Source organism: Opisthocomus hoazin, chromosome 1, assembly GCF_030867145.1.
Source record: "Opisthocomus hoazin isolate bOpiHoa1 chromosome 1, bOpiHoa1.hap1, whole genome shotgun sequence".
NCBI lineage: Eukaryota > Metazoa > Chordata > Aves > Opisthocomiformes > Opisthocomidae > Opisthocomus > Opisthocomus hoazin.
In genome coordinates this window covers 103,772,178-103,795,052 of record NC_134414.1, presented here as the reverse complement: position 1 = coordinate 103,795,052, position 22,875 = coordinate 103,772,178, and the positions used below count along the sequence as shown (strand labels likewise).

The window sequence follows — 22,875 nt, the reverse complement described above, 5'->3', positions numbered from 1 at the left end:
CATTTCTGAGCTACTTATTGCAAGAAAACACCTAAGAACTCAATTTTAAGGACTTTGTTCACAGCCACGTGATAAAAGACGTGAATCCAGAGATTTTTTCTAAGAAAAGTTGAACATACTTGCCAAATGCTTGCCAAAATTGCCAGCTGCTTGCTTACTGCTTGCTTTATGGCTTCAAAGAAAGTTGCTGCTCCCTGTGCCACAGAGCATGGACCTTATATATGAATACTTTCAGTACTTTCAGGAAAAAAATCTTTTTGTAGTCTGGTTCTTGGAAGGTAAGTACTAAAATAATAACTACTAACCTGATCTTACATTGCTCTAGTCTTTTACTCATGGTGCTTGCAAAACTTTATTGTGATAGCATTCTGGGTTATAAGTCTTAGCACTTTTTCTACATGTGAAATTTATAACTGATAGTAAATATGCATGCTCATCATTCAGCATCCAACTGCCTCTTCCATCCAAAAGAGGCTGAATGTGCAACAGCTTTCATTAAGTATGGTTATCAGTACCAAAAAGAAATGGTAAAAAGTAGTCCATGAAGGTACAAAGCTCGGCGCAGGTGTCCAGAAGAGTGTGATGGGTCCTTCTTTGGGGCTGGAGCATGATGTGGGTTGTCAGAAGCCCAGCGCACCACCACTCTCCTCAGGTCTGCAGTTCTTCTCTCTGGGAAGAAAAACCAGTTATGCATCTATTCAAACGCTTGTGTTGCTGCCTGTTGAACTCTGAAAGGGAGTGACTCTGTTTAGCCCGCTGTACTAGGGTCACAAAAGGAACCGTAGGGCTGCTGGAGCCAGTTCCTCCAGCCAAAGTTCTTCAGAAGAACACACCACCTCGACAAAAGAAGTATAGTCCAATTCCCATTGAGTGCACTGTGAGCCTGAGCAAATGCCATCAGCCTCTCTCACCGCTTTAGTTCACTGGTTCTCAGCCTTGTATGAACTGGGACAGGAACATAAAGAAATATGGTTATGGGGGATGAAGGAATATATTAGTAATAGTGTTAGATACTGTATGCATGGGACACATGCATACAGGAAGATAAGTAGGCTTTGAAGAGGTTTATTTTTTTTGCTTTTAGTGGTTCCATTGCTGATTTTTGTTTTTTTCTTTTTACTGGGATGGGAATCTTTCATGTCTATTTGTATTTAATAGTTGAAGAGTAGTATTTCTCAGACAGTAATATATGTAGGTCACTGGTACTCAGTGCTTTAAACTTTTTGCTTCCTCCCTACTGGGAGACCTGTTCAAAATGGAGGCAGCAGAAATTCTGTTCACAATGTTGGAGAAACATCTTGCTAAATGACGTCAACTAATTTTCGCCATTTAGCAGAAAGCAATAAAAAAATTCTTTTTGGACTCACAGGAGAGAGCCTTTAGCAAAATGTTTGTATCCTTCTGAAAATCTGAGAGACAGAAGTGCCTTATTCAGGTTTCAAGACTGGAAATGGAAGATCAGAAAACACAAATACCTCCTTTTTGATCATGCCTTGCATTAGATGATTGAACTCAATGGGTGAGATGATATAAGGCTAATTTTCAGAAAGAAAGCTTTTAAGAGCGTGCTGATGGTCAAATTCCTTATCTCACAATTTCGCACCTCTTAGATCAAAATGAATCTTTTTCCTAACTCCTTTGCTAAGCCTTAGCTACAAGAGTTAATTTTGTTTGAAGAGAGCACAGCAACTTCTGGAGAGACCAAATGAACCCCAGTCCATGGTGAGCAATAGCAGGTAAGGGCAGATCAGGACCGTTATGCCACAACACAGATCTGCCAGGTGCAAGCCATTCCTTTGGTCCCGTTTTCAAAGGCACACTTGTTCTGCTTTGTTTTGGTTTGTTTAGAGTCCTTTAAAAAGCGTCCATGTTTCTATGCTGCAGTTGAAAATCCTTTCTAAGAGGATAAATTGATGAATTAACGTTTACATCTGAAGGAGATCCCTGTGAAAAATTATAACATGTTAGCATTTAGCTAAACAAAGATTTAGCTGTACTTTTTTCCCCTTGATTGCTTCTTCATAATGGAGATCTGCGCTTTCATTGGATGTGAACTCTTCATCTGATATGTCTGGGCTTCTGTATCTGCAAATGAATCACAATGATGTATGTATTTGGGAGGAAGAAAAAAAAAAGTAATATTAGAGGTCCTAAAGATTTAGAAATGTTATCCTGTTTTCTTTGGCTTTGTTGAGTGACAGATAGGCATGTGATAGCATAAACCTTCATGTTTATATAGGTTGTGAAAACAGCGTGTGTCATACAGTATACAGATGGGGGGCTGAAGTGAAATTGCACACATAAACTAATTTTTGACATTTGCTTGTGTGTGAATGCTTGATATTTGCAGTTTGGTTTGTGGAGGAAGTCTTACATATTTCACAAATGAGATGGGGGCAGGAGTGGTTTCATCACACGCCATCACAGTGACACAGGCAGCTGGCGGGGCTGGGGGCTGTATTGCTGGTGTTGGAATAACATCATTGCTATTCATTCTTTCTTTCATTCATTCATTCATTCCAGCAAACTGGGTGCTGGAACAGCAGCACTGGCACCACTGGCTGTGAGGACCAGGCTAGAGCAGGTCAGGACGTACACTTTGGTGCTTAGAGTGGCTTTGCCATGAAGCTAAGAAAATGACGATGAAGACCCTGTGAATAGGTGTCCACCTGTGAGCTATGTGCCTAGGCTCCTACCAGGGCAGTGGAGGATGGTTCACTTGCCTTGCTCATGCAATGTCTAGTGCCACCTGAGGTGTCGTAGTGCATTTTGCCTGACCTCCAGCAGCTGGCCAAGAAATCCCCAAATATCCCATAGATCCTCTATCATATCTACCTGAGCCATCACAGAGTATCTAAGACATACCCATGGGGATGGTGGATATAACCCAGGGCTGGATGCAGGCCCTTGCCCTGCTGCAGGGACACCTGTGAGTCAGACAGGACAGCCTGGGGTCTCTACAATGGCTCTCGATGCCTCTGCGTAGGCAGCAGATCCCTGCCTGGGAGTCCACCTGAAGCACAGCCACTCTGCCTGCTCAGATGACTGAGCCCAGCATCTCTCTGGCAGTGCTGGAGCGGTGTTGACAGCAGAAGACCTGGTCTCCAGAGAGTGGGCCACCCTCGGGTCAGGGGGAGGGGGCTGCAGCATCCCCCCAATTCCTTGCCTTTGCTCTCCTCTCCTTCCAGCCAACACCATCTCCCCCCCTCCCCGATTTCTTTGGCCCACTCAGCTTCCACTCCCCAGGCATTTTTATAGCAGCCTCACAGCTTCAGGTAAAGTCCCCTAGCACCTCTTTTCTTCCCTCCATCTCCTTACTCAGCCCTTTCACCTCCCTGCTCCTTGCTCTGGTCCTCCAGGCCCCCTCCCCAGTCATTCCCACACCCCGCCTACCCCGCCTACCCCTGCCCCAGTGCTGCCCGCATCTTGCTATGACGCCGCACCCTGCTCTGCATGAGCACCTGCCCCATCCCCAAACGCGTCCGTACGACACAACTCAGCTGTGACAAATACGAGCTAAACCCTGTGCGGCACACGCGGAGCAAGGTGACAGCCAGAAATGGGGAGACAGGGCAAAGCCAGACCTCCATCTGCTCATGTATCCAGCCCAGGAAGGAGGTGGTTCGGCTGTAGACGCCCGGCTTGTTCTTTTCTGCACAGCCCACTCCGAAGCTGGTGGTCCCCACCAACTTCCAGACGCTCATATCTTCGCATGCTAAAGGACCCCCACTGTCTCCCTGGAAGACAAAGAATTAAAACAAATGTCAGTGCTCCAGAAAAAGAGGGAAATGTCTGTTTGGGGGTGTAGGGGGAGAGGCATAGTCCAGTAATTCAGTGTCTCCTATTTCTGCTCTGTTCTGGGTCCTGCAAAAAGCACATGTTACAACAGAAATTGGAGACTTCTTAAAGATGTGTATTAGATCATATTTTTCTTTCCCCGGTTAGCAATACAGTAGGAGTGAAGCAACATTGAAGCCTGCTGTTAAATGACATTTTGGTGCTGGGGGGCATGCAGGACATCGCCAACCTGCAGACTCCATGCCATGGTCTTGGCCTCTCACAGCTGCTTCTCTAAAAATGCTCCCAGCTATTGAGCTGAGCTGAGCCCAGGGTTGCAATAAGAAGCTTATCCCCCCCCTCCTTCCCTGCCTGCTCCTGCATGCAGTCTCACCCACTGCTTCTCTACCCCTTCCCAGACACATTTCCAAGCAAGTTCATCTCAGTGGACTCACATCTAAGTACTGAAAACTCTCAAGTTATTTTGCTGGGGCAGTTTCCTGCCCTATGAGCATCAGAACCAGTACAACAACAGAGAAAAACAGAATTTGGAACAAGCCTCTCCCTTTGGCAAGCAGGGCTTGTTTTGCTACTTGGAGCCATGCGCTGAGCGTGCTGCCTTTGGGCGGCTCTCCCAGGCATCATGACGTGCTGGTGACAGGTACTTTGCAAGGGGGTTCTGTGCAAATAGGTGCTTAAATGCAGATCTATGCACCTAATGCGTTTGCTTTGTCTTGTCCCATGCGCAACTGGGCCTGAGCGAATCTGGAAATGTGAAGTTCCCTCCCAGACCTTGCTCTTCGTCTGTGACTATCTAGGCGAGCCCACATTGGTGTGTACGGGGACAAGACCTAGCACAACGTGGGCACTGTTGTGACTCTGACAGTGATTTTGAATCATCACCACCCTGTGTTCTGAGGGATCCTCTGATCCATCGCTCATATGTACCCCTCTCCCCCAGAGTCATTACTGGTGCTTTGAGTTACTCAAACACCTCTTCCTTTCTTTCCCCTGCCCCTCTCTTCTCTTTCTAAAACCACACGTTTCTGTTTTTCTATTGATGTACCCTTTGGTTGCTTTTCACCATGGGATTTCTACACCTCACAACTCTCCAGAGCTACTCACAGTGCAGTGCAGTGCAATTCAGTGCAGCGCAGATGTCACAGCAAGGGCAAAAAAAGGATGGCACAATGCTGTAGCACATGCAGGAAATTACAAAAAGTCTTAAGTAAATTTGGCTTCAGAAGTAGCAGATATGGTCCGCAGAAGAAACGTAAGAAGGTAATTGTAGCATATGAATGCATGCACACTCAGTGGTCGATATTCATGGTAAACAGGGTAAATGGCACAAAACCAAATGTTTGCCCAAGAAAAGCCTGGGAGTGCCTTCTGATAGCTTATCACTCATGTTTTTCCATTGCTGCTCTTAATGAGCACAGCTGCGGTTTGGAAACTTCCATACCTGGCAGGTGTCTACCCCTCCCTTTAGGAAACCGGCACAAAGCATTGAGGGAGTTATGATCCCACCGTAGACATCCCTGTGATTGCAAATTGCATTAGAAATCAGAGGAACACCTGCATAATTCATGGTGTCAGATGTATCACCTGTTGAAAAACAAAAACAAAAGAAAGCACTCTCTATCCTTGAAACTAATCTCTAATTTTAAACAGACAATGTTTTAGTACATGAAGAATTGGGAAGCCAGGGTGAAAGAAATATGGTAAAAATGCAAGTAAGACAACTAGGTGTCTCATCACTTACAGAATGCAGTAACTAGCAACTCTATAGAGCTGTGGATTATCACAGTACATAATACAAAGCTATACATTCTATCTTTCTACTTCAAACTAGTCAATCTATGACAGTGATGAACTTACAAGCCAGTTGGATGCTGTCTTCAATAATAGTGCCAAAATTTGTTTTAAATTTATTACCTGTTAGTCAACAAATCATCTGCAAACATCTGATTTATTTTATAACTATTTATTTTCTTTTATTCAGAGTCTGAATGGATCATTTCTACAAATGGGGGTATTTGCATACTGTCTATTGTCAATTTATGAGTTTTTATGTGGTAAACCTGGTTTTCATTTTCCCAACTTTTGCTATTATCTGTAGGTTAGGTAATGTACTATTCTTGTTCTTGGAACAATAGGAATATGTTAAATGAGACGAATGAAAAACAGTAAAAACCAATGACCTGAGAATTCAAGCATTTTCACATGAAAGTGATTCAGTATACGTTATTGATTAATGTGATCTATGAGTCATGGTGAAAAAAAAAAATTCACTTTTCTTTGTGACGTTATTCACAGATCCAATTTCTACATCATCCTACCTGTCTGAAAGTGTATACATGCTTTCTCTGAAAAAATGAATGGTCGATTCTCATCAATTCTTTCTGTGCTTGAGGTTATAAAGGACACAGCCTGTTTGACTGAGGCTGAATACAACATTGTGGACAGTGTTGCTGTCTGCATGTCATTTTCAACCTTTTGACAGAGTGTACCCATCCGTTCCTTGTGATAAGGGTTTGTACAGCACTTTTGCAGTTCAGGGTGAGCATAAAATTTAGGAATATGTCTTCTTTCTCCCCTGTGATATTCCAGAAAATTTAATGTTGAACAATACTCTATCCAAATCCTGTATTTACTGTATGTGGTATGTTTTCATGTAGTGTAATTAACAGCAAACCATTTGACGTACCTCCTTCCACAGTTGCTCCCCATCCTGACACCCAACACATTTTCCCAGCTGGGAACTGTTCACCAAAATTAGGCAGACAGATTGGCTCTATGTGACCTATTTAAAAAGAGAGAGAAGAGAGAATTACTTTGAAAATTCAGCAAAAAAATCGTATGCCTCAGTAAGGCTGGAGGATCCGGCTTGCAGGGAATTTGTTCTGAGCACCACCCGCTCCCCACATAAATAGCCTGGCAGTTCTTCAGGCCTTAAGTCTTGTGGCCAATACCACAGGTCTGAAACAATACCGACACCAGGCCTCATTAGTTTCAAGTACGAAGCAACAGAAGGAGGTGTTGGCAGGTCAATAAATTGACGAATGAGCAGACAAGAAATGCACCATGCATGCAGCTGATAGGCAGACCAGAGACCCCACGGCACACTGCTGGGGCAGAGAAATGGCCTTGGCTAACCACGGCACGACCGCACGGCTCCTCCTCACAGGTTCTGTGCAGTGGCACAAACGCAGAGCTGTGCCTGCACGTCTCTGCGCTCTTCTGAAAGGGCAGCAAGACTTTTGGGGTGCACTTTGCTTCCCACCCATCGGCTCACAGAGTTTAGGTGCCTCTGTACTCCGGGGCACTGAACACCATGCAATATTATCAATGTCTGACGCTTGCAGGGACAACTGCGATGCATCGGGATGAGCTAGCACTGAGCAGAGGGAGGGAAGACATAGGTATTACTGGGCAATTCCTGGTGGTTCAGTTCTCCACAGTGCCGTGACCCCAACTCAAAGCATCTAGTCCCCAGTGTGGACCCCCCACTCCCCTAGGCTGCACCCAGCCCCCCAGGGCAGAGCGGGTGGATTGCTCAGGTGCAGAGCCATTACTGCTCTTGACAGCCTCCCAAAATTATTCCTGAGCAAAATAAAACACCATGAGCTGAGATATAAAACAGAACAAAATCAAGCTTAATTTTCATTCAAAGTGGAAGTTTAAAGTATTTCAAGAGAATTGCTTTAGGAACTGACAATCTAGATGCACCAGAGCGAGCCAGCTCCCCTTTGCAGGGAGCTCACAGTGATGAGGAGGTATTGACAGGTGATCGTTTCAATTCACACAATATTATTACACATAATTTCATTTCACTAACTGTGGCAGCTGTAGTTAGCATCCAGCTGAGATAATAAAAGTAGTTTTAATTTAAAAGCATCATTACATTTGAATTGCCTTTTCTTCTGTTTGAAATTTAATCTTGATTTTCAGCTTTGGACACTGCTGGATCTATATCACAGAAAGGACATGATAAAAATCTCTGTGACCTCCAAGTAAAATGGGGTGGGGCGTTTATTTTAGATAGGAAAAATATTTAGAAAGAATAAAGTTAATGTTTGCCTATTATTAAATGCCTTCAGTAAGCCAATACCAGACTGGACTGGGAACATTTTGCAGAGCCCTGTGACCACATTTTTGCTCTCTGTACCTGGATATTGAGTACAGAGGAATTCCTGATACTGGGGTTTCTGCCAGTGTAGACTGAACAGGGATTGCTGCTTTGCCATCACAGCAGCAGGGTGGCTGCATCGACGCTGCACATCTCTCACTGCTTTTACAGAGGATGAGGATCCACTCGACTGTCCTGGGTCAGTCATAGGGCACCAACAGAAATTTCCCTGTCTGTATTAGGAAAGACTCTTCGCAGTTTCAGCTAGAAAGGTGAGAAAGTCAAGCGAAAGCCGACAGAAAGAATTACCATTGAGAGCAAGAGGTGCTGCCAGTTTCATCAGTGCTATATCATTTCCCATTGTCTTGGGTTTATAATTTCGATGGTATATAATTTTTTCCACTGAATGTGGGTGAACCTGGGTGTCTTGATGAGTCACAAAACCAACCTGCACACTCCATGAGCTCGGCAAATACAGGCTGAAACAAAGAGGTAGGAGAGAGTGAAAAACCTTCAAGAGAACCCTCAGGTTTTCCAATTGTCTCCTGAGTTAGTGAACCACGTAAAACTCTACAGGCAGATAGCTACAGTCTGCTGTACTTGCTTACCTGTCTATTAACATTGGCTATGTTTTGCATGTAATTTCAAGAAATACAGAACGGGTGATTAATCTTAGTAACGCGCTGGGTCACTGGTCTAATATCTGTGCAGCTCTCTACAAACACGTGGGAGGTTTGCACTGGCCTACCCATCTGTCCTCCTACGGGACCCAGCAGCAGTAGCCCTGCACTCAGCCACCCGGCTAGCTCAGCGGCACTTGTGGCAAGGCGTTTTAAAGGGAGAGGCTTTCCTCCTGGAAGGTGTGTCTGCCCCCAGTTCACCAGCAGCCCCACCTTTCAGCCTCCAGGACACAAGCAGCTCCTCTCCTCTTGTCTTCACCCTACCAGGCTAGCTACAGGTCAGCGGCAGTGCTGGAAAAAGGCTCCAGGGATGTGGGTTGTGTTGCCAGCTCCTGTCCCCATCAGCCTTTGAACACACCACAACCAACTGGATTGTGGGGGACAGAGTTAAGGACAAAAGTCCTAAAATGTTTAATTCCTAAGTTTTTATTTTTATGATAACATAGGGCTCTAAATAGGATCTGGGAGTGGAATTTCTTTGTGCTCTCTCTTCTCTCTAAAGGGTGTAAAAACATCCTACAGAACTTGCTCAGAAGAAGGCATCACTGTTGTGGGTGCTTGAAAGTGGTCAGACAAAACCCATTTTAGATGTCTAAATGTCTCTGGTGAAAGTGGCCTGGAGTTTGTCAGAGGGATAAGAGCTTTCCTGCACTATTAGCAACAAACAAGACTTCAAAACCAGACAACTCATTATAAATAAGAGAGGGCTATGTTTATAATTACACAAAGGAGAAGAGTCTAAATAACTGTTTAGCAGCTATTTACAACTCAAAGACTACTTCGAACAGCATGAAAAGGGAGCAGTGAGCCTGTGGTAAAGGGCACTAAGAGCAGTACAACTCACTAACTACCACTGATTGATCGTGTCAGCTTGAAAAGGATGGTGTAATTTATTCTGGAGCTCCAGAGTACCAGAGCAGCCAAATACAAATTCCTCCCGAGCCGTCAACTCATGTGCAATGTACAGAAATTGCAGATAGGGATACCTAAAATCTAGCAGTTAAATGTTGTTTTAAGCCAATTTCCCAAGTAGCTGGGAGAGCCCAGAATATCTGAAAACTGAGGACCCTGACTTGGACCACTTCTTGGGGAGACTTTTTTTCAGTAAAGACTCACACTCGTGCAAGAAGAGAGAGGGATGGTTTAAACATCGTGGAGCAAGCCCATAAAATAAGGATAACCCAATCTCTCCTGCAGTTTATCATCAGCCCTCTTCTGCAGTGACCCCACACACAGACCCACTGCAAGCAGGGTCGGTGGGACACCCCGAGCAAGCCGGTTTTGGGACTTACTCATAGACACAGTGGGCGGCCGTGACGATCCATCGTGGGGTGATGACGGACCCTCCGCAGAGGTGGTGCCCGTGGAACTGCAGGCTGACCTGCCAGGGCCACTGCCGGGGGGAGGACGCATTGCCCCCCACAATCCGTGGCCCATAGCTGGCCCGCGTCCCACATGCTGCCAGAAAGCAAAGGTTACGGTCCGTGGAGGAAATGCAGGTGTGTTTTTCGTCACCTTCAGCCCCTCTACTCCCAGCCTTGCTGAGGTTGGGAGGTCTCTGCAGCAGGATCGTCCCCATCCCCATGGCCCACATCTCGGGCTGTGGCTTCCCCCAAAGGCTTCTCCTCCTCCTCCCTCCCATCCCTCCAGAGTCGTGCCTGGCAGACAGTATGGGGGCTACGGGGCTCATATCTTATCCCCTGCAGACACAGTGCTCAGCTGAGCCATAAAACCCACTGTTCTGCCCTCCTTACAATGCACAGGGTCCCAGGGGCCCGCATGGGCAGGCTGAAGCATCTCCTCTCGCCTGGTGATTATTTTGTAGTGTTTTTTTGACTTTTCAGACCCTGATCTGAAAACTAGCTGCCACGGAGAGGTGTGGGACAGAAGTTCAAATGTTCAGACAGAATTTCCCTTTCCCCACAGAGGTGGCAAAGAGTTGGAATTACAGTGTCAGTCCATGGACTCAACTCACAATCTGTAAACATCTACTTCCTACTGTGATTCTCACCCAAATGGTCCTGCTACCTGATGCTTCCAGTCTGCCCTCCCAGCCTGTTCTCACGTTCTGAAATTCTTTTTGGTTTTGTACAAGAAATATAATTTTACTTTGTTGTGATCAAATGATGGCGTAGTATGCCCTGAGTACGCAATTCTTCCCAAATTTTACCATGCAGTGGATGAAGAAGGACTGTTTCTGATTTTATTTTCACTTTTCCTGATTCTTACCCAAACATTTTAAGTTGATCACATTGCCAGAAGTGCATTCCTCTCTAAGGTGAAAAGACAGTGCAGTATTAGTTCCAATTCACAAGTACTGTTGTTTTTTTTTAATACTGTGTCATCTGTCTGCACAGCTATGTGCACATACGTGTAAGCAACTTATATATTGAAAGAGGTACAAAGTCGTGTACTTATCCAATCTACTTAGGGCGTTTAGCTGAAATACTTAAGTTAGGAGCTTAGACCCTATGCTGCCCTACTGAAGAGTGGTTCACTCTTCCATGAAGCGACACTCATCAGCAATTTTCAACATGTGATCTGTAGTCTGCTTGGATCCATAGCTTGCTTCTCAGTGAAAGGTAACTAAGAAAAACAAGCAATTGTCAGGAGGAAGAAAAGGACCATAAAGGGTTCATAAGCCCACTGGGAAATATCTAGGGATCTGTAAACTGAAACAAACTGCTTCACAATGGAAAAAGATACGTGCCTGGTGTCTATCCATTTGCAAAAAAAGGCATCATGGGACAAATAGGCTTTTCAAATAGCTCATTTTGAAGCCTTGGTTGATTTTAATTGGCCTTGGATCAGGCTCTTTATTCATATTCCAGCAAGACTGCTACTGAACCTTCCTCTATGATGCATAACACCAACCACTTATGAAGTACCATACGCCTGAAAAAACAGGCAACAATCTCAGACTATTAGTAATTCTCCTTCTATTGATTGCTCTCTTTCTGTCAGGATGAACAAGCTGAGGCATACCTGAGGTTTGTTGCGTTGTGCAGAGATGTCACTTGATCAGCTGATAACCAGTGGCTGAGGGATACGAAATGTCTTTGGAACTGTTTTTCGACTGCAACCACGGGCATGTAACCTGAACTCACGTAACTGCAAATAAACCATAAACACAGCTTCCTCAGACAGCATTTCAGTAATCTGTTTAAATAATTCAGCAGTTCTGCTGATGAAAACCCTGTGTAGCAACCACAATAATCGGATTCTGACACTTGATAAAGTAATCCTATCCTCCTCAAGAAATGCTTCTTATAACATGTACATATTTTTGCAGTAATCACGTATGAAAGTCACACATGCTGAGAGACATTTAACTGGTGGAGACAATAAATCTTAATTCTGATATTGCAATAAAGCTTTTTACTGTAACTGGTTGGTGAATTTCCTGAAGCACTAAGAAGTTCATTGTCCCCTTTTTCTAGAGTTATGTATTACGGCAAGGAGGATGAATAATTTGTATTTTTTTCTTGTCTTTTTTGTTGAACAATGGAGATGTATTTTATCCTGAAGGCAACAAGACCTTGCCTGCAGAGGAAGTAAAAGAAATTGAAAATTTTCGCATGTTTTTTTAGTGCCTCTCTGACAAGCTGGAAACTACTGGAGAAGTAGGATTGAGTCACCTGCACCTCACAGGGAAGATTTAACTAAACCATTGTATTTAGCCATCATGCAGGATTTATAGCGGTAATAAATGGTATTTGCAGTGCACAAGTATTCAGGATTATTTCCCACATCATCCCAAATCTCCTCAACCGTATCATTCACAAAGGCGGATTGTTAAGTCCTTTTTTCTTACAAAGCCCAGACGAATACAAGGTTTCATCAGAAAGATTTTGTTCAAAATACCAAGTAAAGTTTCTTCCATTTTGTGTTCATACCTTGAGAAACCCAAGTGTTTGCAGGTAGTATTGCCATACTCTTCTTTCCAGTCATCAGAGCAGACGGTTCGCCAGGATCCAGAAGTGAACACTTGCAGCACTGCTTTCTTGCCACTCAACCTGACTTTGAGATTCAGGAGAAGAAAAACCTGAGTGAGTTGTGAAGAAGAACCACTGGGTACACAACAGGTACACAACAGTGTCCATGCACCACTGTGGCATCCACATTTCTTGGCTCAATGAGTTTTACTACTTGTCTCTTTCATCACTTTGATCCTTTGGCAGAAAGGAACCAAGATATGCTGAGCTAGAACATCCAGGAGAAAAGAAGCCTGTGCTCATGGGAATGGATAGAGGATGCTATCTCTAACACAGCTGGAGAAGGCCGCCTTGCCCTCCACTGAGCCTAAGCAAGTCTTGCTGATTGTAGTGAGCTGGAGCTGCCGATGCTTGGCACCGAGGAAACCCACTATCAAGATAAGTGATGAAAGGTGGTTGGCACCTCCTGTGCCACACAGCACAGTCAGAGGGGTGGATGTACTTGCACCCAGCTCCCACTCCCTGGGTTCCCGTGGAGTTTCCTACCTGCTTCCCTCTGCTGAAATGGGACTGGTGTTTCTGGGCTGACGAGCGTGTGAAGGCTGGGGAGAGGAGCGGTTGGGAGCTTGGCTCCCAGGGACTCCCTCCCTGCGTCAACCTGGCTCTGCTCAGCACAGCCCTTCCCCACGGGCAGCTCTTCACACCAGCCCAGCCACAGGGCTGAGCTGCCCCATGGAGCGAGCTCTGCTGCCGGCTGTGCCGCCTCCGGCCACGGGACCGACGGGAAAATACTGTAGGATGTGCAGAGCCATCACCCACGGTGCCTTCGTCCTCCTCACCCCTGCATCACAGCCGCTGTGGGGGAACGAAGCCCTGGGTGAGCAGGAGGCACCTGGAGCTGGGAAAGGGCATGTCTCCATGGTCTCCCCAGGGAGAATCACAGAATCACAGAATCACAGAATAGTAGGGGTTGGAAGGGACCTCTGTGGGTCATCTAGTCCAACCCCCCTGCCGAAGCAGGGTCACCTACAGCAGGCTGCACAGGACCTTGTCCAGGCGGGTCTTGAATATCTCCAGAGAAGGAGACTCCACAACCTCCCTGGGCAGCCTGTTCCAGTGCTCCGTCACCCTCACAGTGAAGAAGTTCTTCCTCATGTTCAGATGGAACTTCCTATGCTTCAGTTTGTGCCCGTTGACCCTTGTCCTGTCACTGGGCACCACTGAAAAGAGCTTGGCCCCATTCTCCTGACACCCACCCTTCAGATATTTGTAGGCATTTATAAGGTCCCCTCGCAGCCTTCTCTTCTTCAGGCTGAACAAGCCCAGTTCCCTCAACCTCTCCTCGTAGGGGAGATGCTCCAGTCCCCTCACCATCCTCGTAGCCCTCCGCTGGACTCTCTCCAGTAGCTCTTCATCCTTCTTGAACTGGGGAGCCCAGAACTGGACACAGTACTCCAGATGAGGCCTCACTAGGGCAGTGTAGAGGGGAAGGAGAACCTCCCTCGTCCTGCTGGCCACACTCTTCTTGATGCACCCCAGGATCCCATTGGCTTTCTTGGCAGCCAGGGCACACTGCTGGCTCATGGTTAACCTGTCGTCCACCAGGACACCCAGGTCCCTCTCCGCAGAGCTGCTCTCCAGCAGGTCCACCCCAAGCCTGTACTGGTGCATGAGGTTGTTCCTCCCCAGGTGCAGGACCCTGCACTTCCCCTTGTTGAACCTCATCAGGTTCCTCTCTGCCCAGCTTTCCAGCCTATCCAGGTCATGCTGAATGGCAGCACAGCCTTCCAGTGTATCTACCACACCTCCCAGTTTGGTCTCATCAGCAAACTTGCTGAGGGTACATTCTAACTCTTCATCCAGGTAGTTGATGAAGAAGTTAAACAAGACTGGGCCCAGTACTGACCCCTGGGGGACACCACTTGTCACCAGCCTCCAACTAGACTCAGCGCCGCTGATGACAACCCTCTGAGTTCTGCCATTCAGCCAGTTCTCTATCCACCTCACCGACCACTCATCCAGCCCACACTTCCTCAGCTTCCCTAGGAGGATATCATGGGAGACTGTGTCGAAAGCCTTGCTGAAGTCAAGGTAGACAACATCCACGGCTCTCCCTTTGTCTACCCAGCCAGTCATGTCATCGTAGAAAGCTATCAGATTGGTCAGGCATGATTTCCCCTTGGTGAATCCATGCTGACTACTCCTGATAACCTTCTTTTCTTCCACTTGCTTCATGATGGCCTCCAGGACAAGCTGCTCCATCATCTTCCCCGGGATGGAGGTGAGGCTGACCGGCCTGTAGTTCCCTGGGTCCTCCTTCTTGCCCTTTTTGAAGATTGGAGTGACATTGGCCTTTCTCCAGTCCTTGGGCACCTCTCCTGTCCTCCAGGACCTCTCAAAGATGATGGAGAGTGGCTCAGCAATGACATCCGCCAGCTCCCTCAGCACTCGTGGGTGCATTCCATCGGGGCCCATGGATTTGTGGACATCCAGATCACTTAAGTGATACCTCACACAGTCCTCCTCAACCAAGGGAAAGTCGTCCTCTTTGTAGGCTTCTTCTCTTACCTCCGGGGCCTGGGATTCCTGAGGGTCAGTCTTAGCACTGAAGACTGAAGCAAAGAAGGCATTCAGTAGCTCTGCCTTCTCTGTATCCTCCGTCACCAGGACACCCGCCTCATTCAGCAGCGGCCCCACATTGTCCCTAGCCTTCCTTTTGCTGCTGATGTAGTTGAAGAAGCCCTTCTTGTTGTTTTTGACATCCCTTGCCAGCTTCAATTCCAGGTGAGCCTTGGCCTTCCTCGTTGCATCCCTTCATGCTCTCACCACGTTTCTGTACTCTTCCCAAGTGGCCTGCCCCTCTTTCCACATTCCATGGACCTTTCTCTTCTGCCTGATCTCCGCTAGAAGCTCCTTATTTAACCATGCAGGTCTCCTGCCTCCTTTGCTAAATTTCTTTCTCAGGGGGATGCATTGCTCCTGTGCATGGAAGAAGTGTTGTTTAAAGAGCGACCAGCACTCATGGACCCCCCTGCCTTCGAGAGCCCTGGCCCACGGGATTCCTCCCAGTAGCTCCTTGAAGAGGGCAAAGTCAGCCCTCCTGAGGTCCAGGGTTTTGATCCTGCTTATCGCCCTGCTTCCTCCACGCAGGATCCTGAACTCAACCATTTCATGGTCACTGCAGCCAAGTCCACCTCCAACCTTCACATCCTCCACCAGTCCCTCCTTGTTTGTTAACATGAGGTCCAGCAGCGCGCCTTTCCTTGTTGGTTCCTCCACCACTTGCATCAGAAAGTTATCATCGATGCTCTGTAGGAACCTCCTGGATTGCGCCTGCCTAGCTGTATGGTCTTCCCAGCTGATGTCAGGGTGGTTGAAGTCCCCCATGAGAACCAGGGCCTGTGACTGTGAGGCTGCTTGCAGCTGCCTGTAGAAGGCCTCATCAACCTCCTCCTCCTGGTCAGGTGGCCTGTAGTATACACCCACCGTAATGTGGTGTAATGTAATGTAAGGGAGGCCACGCATGCAGGCACTGCTGCAGAGGGGCTTCCTGCAGGTGCCCGTGGGGCAGCGATGTGGCGTTGCAAAGGCAGACGAGAAAAGCAGACGTGTTGCCCACAGACTCCACAGAGGCCTGAAGCCGCCCTGGGGAAAACATGCCAAGGGCTGAAAGCATCATACAGGGTTAGCTGGGGCCAAAAGCTCGTAGTTCTTGCCATTCCTCGTACTACACAGACAGAAAGCTGTGCTACCTCCTTATCTGTATGTACACAAGTCAGGATTACAAGTGCACTGATCGGAAAATGAATTATTCTGTTTACTAATATTAGAGTCTTATCCCTCCAGTGGCTGCCAACACCACGGTCATCTTCCATAGTGCAGGACAGGGAGGGACCATTTAAAATGGCTCTGTGATGTCTAAAACCATTACAGAGAGAAACTCGGACTTGGGGGCATGCAGTTCACACACGAAGCAGCAAACTCTGCAGTACTCAGTGCACAAAAGGCAGTGCTGATCCCTCCCATTCCCACCACCCTTAAGATAATAATGGGCTTTTGCAATCTTCAAAACCAACACAGTGCAACTGTGGGCCAGTGAATACACAGAGTGCTGTATATGCACACCACAATGCAGTGACAGTAGACCTCCCAGGCAGAGGGAAGGCTAGCAGCCAAAAAGCATCTAGGCTATTACTGGAGAAACATGTCCAATACGGTAGCAACAATATTCAGCAATCATCACATTTATCTTAAGAGCAGTTTGATTTCTCATAAACTGTAAATCAGTACCTCAGAGAGATTGTTTCTCTGAAGTGGTGATTTAGATAATCCATCAGCCTCTATCTTTCTTCTCTCACCCCAGCCCTTTACAACGTGCATTTCTTGGTAATGTGCCAGATGCTACAGGAGGAGGTAGGAGGGATTTATAATGAAATTTAAATTACCACATCCGTACTCATCCTCCCCTTCTTTACAGTTGAAGACACCATTGCACCTGGCTGATTTCTGGATGCACTTAAAGGATGATCGGCAGCGAAACTTCCCGATGCAGTTGTATTGGACTAACGAGAATGAGAGAAAACAGGGTGATGAAAAACTCAGATGTTAATTTAACACTTCTGACTTCCGTTATCTCACCACATTTCTGTCTTGCTAAGGAAAAGACAACTCCCGAACTCTAGGAACTTCTGAAATATAACCTGGAGGTCGCTACAAGGTGCTGCTAAACTCATCCATTAGTGATGACTTGTACGATGAGTCAGCCTTGCTGTCTGTGTTGGCTCCTTCCCATCTCCCTCTACACAGTTTACGTTTCACTCCAGGGCGAATTTCCACCTGGTGCTTCAGCCCCTCAGCAGCAAAGCCAGGAGACCCTTGCAAGATACGACCAGTGCACTCTCTTTCTGAAGAGATGCCTCAACCTCCTGCAAGCTTATCCCCGTTGCAGGTACGAAGGCACTGCTCTAGCACCAATGTATTTGGCACCTAGACCTGGGCAGGTCGCACTTTCCAGTCACAGCTAAACTCATTCTGTGTTTTCTTTTCCTTTAGTAGAAGTTGCTTGTAATAGAGGAAAGTTGTTTAATTCTTTGAAAACACACTTAGAGAAGTGAATTACAGAACAAAAATATGGTGTGTGCTACCTGAAACCTCCCCCCAGTTTGTAAACTCTTAGCTCACCACCCAGCAGGAATCAGTGAAGTCTTACTAGAGGAAGGTTTGCTGGAGCTGTGGATTCCCTAGTGTTGTAAATATTACACCAAACCTCTCATGAGTGCCAGATCTATTTTATCCCTACATGTAAATAAAATTTAAAGCCAGCACATCAACAGGATTTTTTAATTCAGCAAACAAGACACAGTAGCTGTTCAATTCCGTTCTAAGTAAAAGGCTCATGAAAAATTAAGCATTTGAATGGTTAAGCGAGAACTTAATGAATAACTAATTGTACTCACCACCCAGGCCAATGGCAACTGCTAGGATTACTGCAAGGAAGAAACCACAGATATATGGAAAGTATTTTAGGGAGCTAAAAACATGGCACATTGAAGGTGGTTCGATGTCTCCTAGAAAAAAACCAGAGAGAACAGCTTCCTTGAAGTTAAACCAACTTCACCTTGCAATGAATAAGATTTATCTAACATTAAACTAGATGGCAGTAGCAGCCCCTGCATAGAGTCTGTGAGCCGGACTGACCTGGAGGGGTTTGGATCCCCCGGCTCAGGGGCAGAGAAGGCTCCGAGTGCTTAGGGCCTGGCTGGTGCTCTCAGACACCCCTTCAGCATTTGCTTTGCGAGGGGTCTGAATTGTGCCCTTACAGAGCACTTGGCCTGTCCTCAGTGCAGTTGAGATTATGAGCTCTAAATTTTTTTTCATGGGCTACATCACACTGCAAGCTTTAGAAGTACATGAGAACCTCTTCTGAAAATGTGAGTTCCAGAATAAAAATTAAATTCACATCTGTTGTGTTTGTGTAATTAAACCTGTGTGCAGGATATAGGTGTAGTCTCTGAAGACTTGAGAAGGCTCAAGTGGGCTAATAAATTCTTTCAGTTGAAGTAGCAAAGAACAAACTAGTTTGACTCTTCTCATTACCACTGTCCCTGTCCATGATGCCTCCTGGCTCTTGCCAGTAGCAAGGCCAGGGTCTCGGTGCTCCCTCTAGCCACAGCCCCAGCTGGATGCTGCTCTGAGCCTGCGTCTGGGGCAAGGGAAATCGAGGGACGAGGCCGGAGGCCACATGGCTCCACCTCATGCACTGGGGAGCTGAGTCCCATGCGCAATGAATTCCTCCAGGGTCGGGGCAGCACAGGCATGGAAACAAGCAAGAGGAGCCTGAAGATTCGAACATGAGCAGGGATATTGGAAAAAGAGACGACTAGCTGTTAGACAGCTGTTCAAGACAAGTAGGAGGAAAGTCCTTTTGGACTTGGGAACAAAGTTAACAGAAAATGACAGAAAGCTAAATTTGCACAAAACAGGACCCCCAAACTAGTCATGAAAAATGTGGGAAGAGGTGAGCTGTTAAAAGTTTTGTTATAAAGGGAAGGAGGGAACTGAGCAATGGCTCAAGGTCAAGTTTTGGGTTTTCAAGGAAAAAAAGAGGCGTCTAAAGCTAAAATATATGTCAGTAGTAATTGCTGAATACATTTCATGAGCTGGAACAGTTCTGCTCACTAGCCACCTCTATAGCTCACTAGCCACCTCTATAGCTGACCCTAGCTTAGTGGTGTTGTCAATCTGAAAGACAGCAACAGATTCCACTGAAAATAATGAACAGCTTACTTGTGTCAAATGCATTCTGATACACAAAGGGCAAACTATGAGAAAATAGCACACACAGATCAGCCATGTGTGCACACAGGAGCTGGCTAAACCTTGCCTTCGTTTTTAATTCATACATCTCTTCGCTGCCTCGTTCTTCAAGTTTTGAATTTGAGATTCAAGCTTACAGTCAGTCAAGGATGCGGAGGTGTCTCCCAGTAGACTCACAAGTAAATTGCAGCCTACACAGATCCTTTCAGCAGCAGCTGAGTAACTGATTTTGGCAATGGAGTTAGCATCTGGTAAGCCAAAAATCTTAGACAGCTATAGTTGCTAATGAACTAGAAAATTCAATTGCTCTATCTTCATCCTTGATAATCAGCCTGCCTCTGTTGAAGTTAATGGTTATTTTTGCCATGAAACCTGTGGGAGGTGGCAAACATGCATGCTATTCCTCCAAAGCTGCTGTATTATATATTCAGTTTTTTAATGGACCAATTTCCAGGTAGGTAAAATTTAAATAAGCCATTTAAAAATGTGACTGAAAGGCGTGGGCAAATATTTGCTATGTGGCTGAAGCGTGTGAACAATCTGGCTGTGAAAAAAACTTGTGTATGCAAGCTGACACAAGATGTGGCTGGCAAACCTCATGGCTGGGGGAGTGAGCTTGTGTTTCTTCTTCCTCTAAGTGACTGCTTTCTCTGACTGAGTGGGCAAGCATAGTTTTGCAAGGCTGAAGACCTACATTAGCCGTTTAGATTACAAAGGTCAAAAAGCTGTGCAGTGTCCTTACCAGATCCATCTGCACTGGGGTCCACCTTTGCTTGTGGTATGAAGAAAAACCTTTTGAAGCAAAACTGAATTTCTGGTACTGGCGGTTCATCTTCTGTAATAGAGACGATTTCAAGACTTCCGGTAGTGGGATTTGTCGCTTGTACCTGACTCATCAGAAGAAAAAAGAAAAAAAAGAAGATAATCACCTTGTAAAATGTTATCACAGAACCATAGAATGGTTTAGGTTGGAAGGTCCTCTAGTCCGACCCCCTGGAATAAGCAGGGACATCTTCGACTATTTCAGATGCTCAGAGCCCCGTCCAACCTGCCCTTGAATGGTTCCAGGGGTGGGGCATCTACCACCTCTCTGGGCAACCTGTTTCAATGCTTCACCACCCTCCTTGTAAAAATTTTTTTCCTTATATCCAGTCTAAATCTCCCCTCTTTTAGTTTGAAACTATTACCCCTTGTCCTATTGCTACAGGCTTTGCTAAAAAGTTTGTCCCCATCTTTATTATAAGCCCCCTTTAAGTACTGAAAGGCCACTATAAGGTCTCCCCGCAGCCTTCTGTTCTCCAGACTGAACAGCCCCAGCTCTCTCAGCCTTTCCTCACAGGAGAGGTGCTCCATCCCTCGGATCATTTTTGTTGCCATCCTCCGGACCTGCTCCAACAGGTCCATTCCTTCTTGTGCTGAGGGCTCCAGAGCTGGACACAGTACATTGTTATGTACTTAATGTTCATGAGAGGAGCTCTTATGGTTAATTTACCAGCAAACTACTGAAGTTAATTTTTGTTCAGATTTGTCTAAGCACCATAGCAGATTTCAATAACTCACACTGGGGGTGTGAATCCATACCCTGCTCTTTAACTGCAATAGGAAACAAGAGAAAGACTAAGAATCGTAAAACACCTGCACAGCACCTGACAGGATCCTCATGCAAGGGCCCACTGAATTTTGCTCCAGAAAACCTTTAATCACTTTCTACACAGCCAAAATGAATTAAAACAAGCTACACTAGAATTCAGGGTAAATAGATTTGAAATGCTAAATTTCTGACTCCGGTTCTGCAGAGTGTCATTGGCATAAAGAATCAGACTTTTTAAACTCACAATTGTGTGAAATAGGTCCAGGTTTGTTAAAGACGGTGAAACTGGTAAGCTGTAAAAGCAGCATAAGTGTTTTCAGAGTCAGTCCCAGAAAATGCTTACCATAACACATTTTAGGCAAAGATTACATGTTTTGTCTGTGACACCATACCTTTAAGTGCCCTGAAATCTCTTTTCATCTTTCAGCAAACAACTGCAGTAAAGTTTCTACTCTTCCATTTGATAAAGTTTCATATACTTTTCAATGAACATAAATTTTATATAGAATCTGCTAGCTTTATGGCAGAGAAAAGGACAACTTGCTGTGCGCGATTTTTAAATAGCAACCGGTGCAAGAGTGGTCCATCAGGAAATAAAACAGCATTGTGAAGTATGCTACACAAAAGCCACACACTGGAGTATCATTTATTTAGAGGATATCACATGCTCCCAAAGCTTCACTCACCTCTTCCTGAGAAGTCATAGTTAAAAGCAAAACCGTTTTCTTTCTTCATTATCAAAAGAAACCAAAAGGAAATTCTGAGGTTGCTAAGCCAGGCTGCTCTGGAAAGGTTTTCACGGAGCTGCCCGTGGCTGCCCGTTCAGTCATCTGTCACGTACGGCATTATGGCAGCAGCCTGTGTAATTCAACCTGGTGAGCAGTATCGGGTAGCGCCGGATGGCAGGGCTACGGAAAGGGGAAGATAAAAATTCAGCACACTTTTTAATTAGCCTGAGAGCATCAGGCAATGTCGTAGTATTTGCAAACCTTTCTGCAACCCCTCAGCACAGGAGAACCACAGACTGCACGGGCTCTCACTGGCTCATCTTTTTATCAGAACTCGTGCAGCTGAGAAACGGCGTCTGCTGAGAGCTGCGGGTGGCAGAGGGCAGAACCCTGGGTGCTTTGTGTCTTCGGCACACATGGCCCGTAGGCTCACCTTGCTCTTCCTTCGCTTGGTTTAGCCTTTGGCGTGTGCTTGCAGCAAAGAGCACACTTAAAGAGAGTTTTTGAAAAAGACCCAGGTCTCTGTTATGGATAACTTTTGTAATTAAATATTAAACAATATTTTGGAAGTGCTTTGCAACAGCATCTCCTGTTTCTGAAATATCAACTCATTTGTACTCTGGGATTTAGAAAATGAATATGTATGCTCAGTTTCATGAAATGCTCAAGAGTAGTGATAATTTTGGGGTTTTTTTTACTAAGAAGTAACATGACAGAGGGGAGTGTGGAGGGAAGAAGGAGGAGCAGGAGAGATGAGGCAAAAAGCCACAGCACTGTAAGAGAAAGCAGGCTTTTTAGAGGCCAGAGGAGAAGTGAAGGTTTTCCATGACAAATCCCATCTCTCTGAAACGTGGATGCAATGTGGGAAGCTGTTCAGTCCTTTTGCTGTGCATGGTGGAAACTGGCTCTTCCAAAGGACAGGACACCATGTCATATTCCTGCTAACTGTTCACATCTAGGCCATGATGTCAAGAGTTCCTCCCCATTTCTTATGCCACTTTTCCAGCAGGCTTCCCTGGAAACAGGAAATGCAGGAGGACATTAAACAAAAAAAAAAAAAAAAAAAGGGAAAAAATAAAGAGAAAGCAAATGAGGATGTATAAAGCAAGCTGCACTTCTTGAGTTGCTCACAGTGCTCTGATGCTCTCCCCACCAGACTTCTGTGGCAGAAAATGGGAGAGGCAGCCCAAGCTAGCCAGGTGCCCCAAGGGGAACTTCA

The 22,875-nt window shown here is 45.9% G+C and overlaps 1 protein-coding gene across 1 annotated transcript; it reads right to left on the bottom strand.

Annotated features, from left to right (window-relative positions):
* Positions 1-648: 648 nt before the first annotated feature.
* TMPRSS3 (transmembrane serine protease 3) lies at positions 649-21,632 on the bottom strand. Its single transcript, XM_009932639.2, has 13 exons — positions 21,615-21,632; positions 20,080-20,224; positions 17,978-18,088; positions 16,967-17,083; positions 12,483-12,606; positions 11,572-11,697; positions 10,816-10,859; positions 9,879-10,044; positions 8,216-8,385; positions 6,485-6,580; positions 5,240-5,382; positions 3,585-3,737; positions 649-669 (listed from the first exon to the last, which is right to left on the bottom strand). The coding sequence occupies exons 1-13, from the start codon at positions 21,630-21,632 to the stop codon at positions 649-651; spliced, it is 1,434 nt and encodes a 477-aa protein (XP_009930941.1).
* Between the last annotated feature and the right edge of the window lie 1,243 nt (positions 21,633-22,875).

What these genes read in the sequence shown, in the direction of transcription:
- TMPRSS3 (XM_009932639.2), bottom strand. An exon ending in GGAGGATGAGTACGGATGTG is followed by an intron (nt 12,607 to 16,966) that starts GTAATTTAAATT and finishes TGAATCTCAAAG; the next exon opens with TCAGGTTGAGTGGCAAGAAA. An exon ending in AAACACTTGGGTTTCTCAAG is followed by an intron (nt 11,698 to 12,482) that starts GTATGAACACAA and finishes GTTTATTTGCAG; the next exon opens with TTACGTGAGTTCAGGTTACA.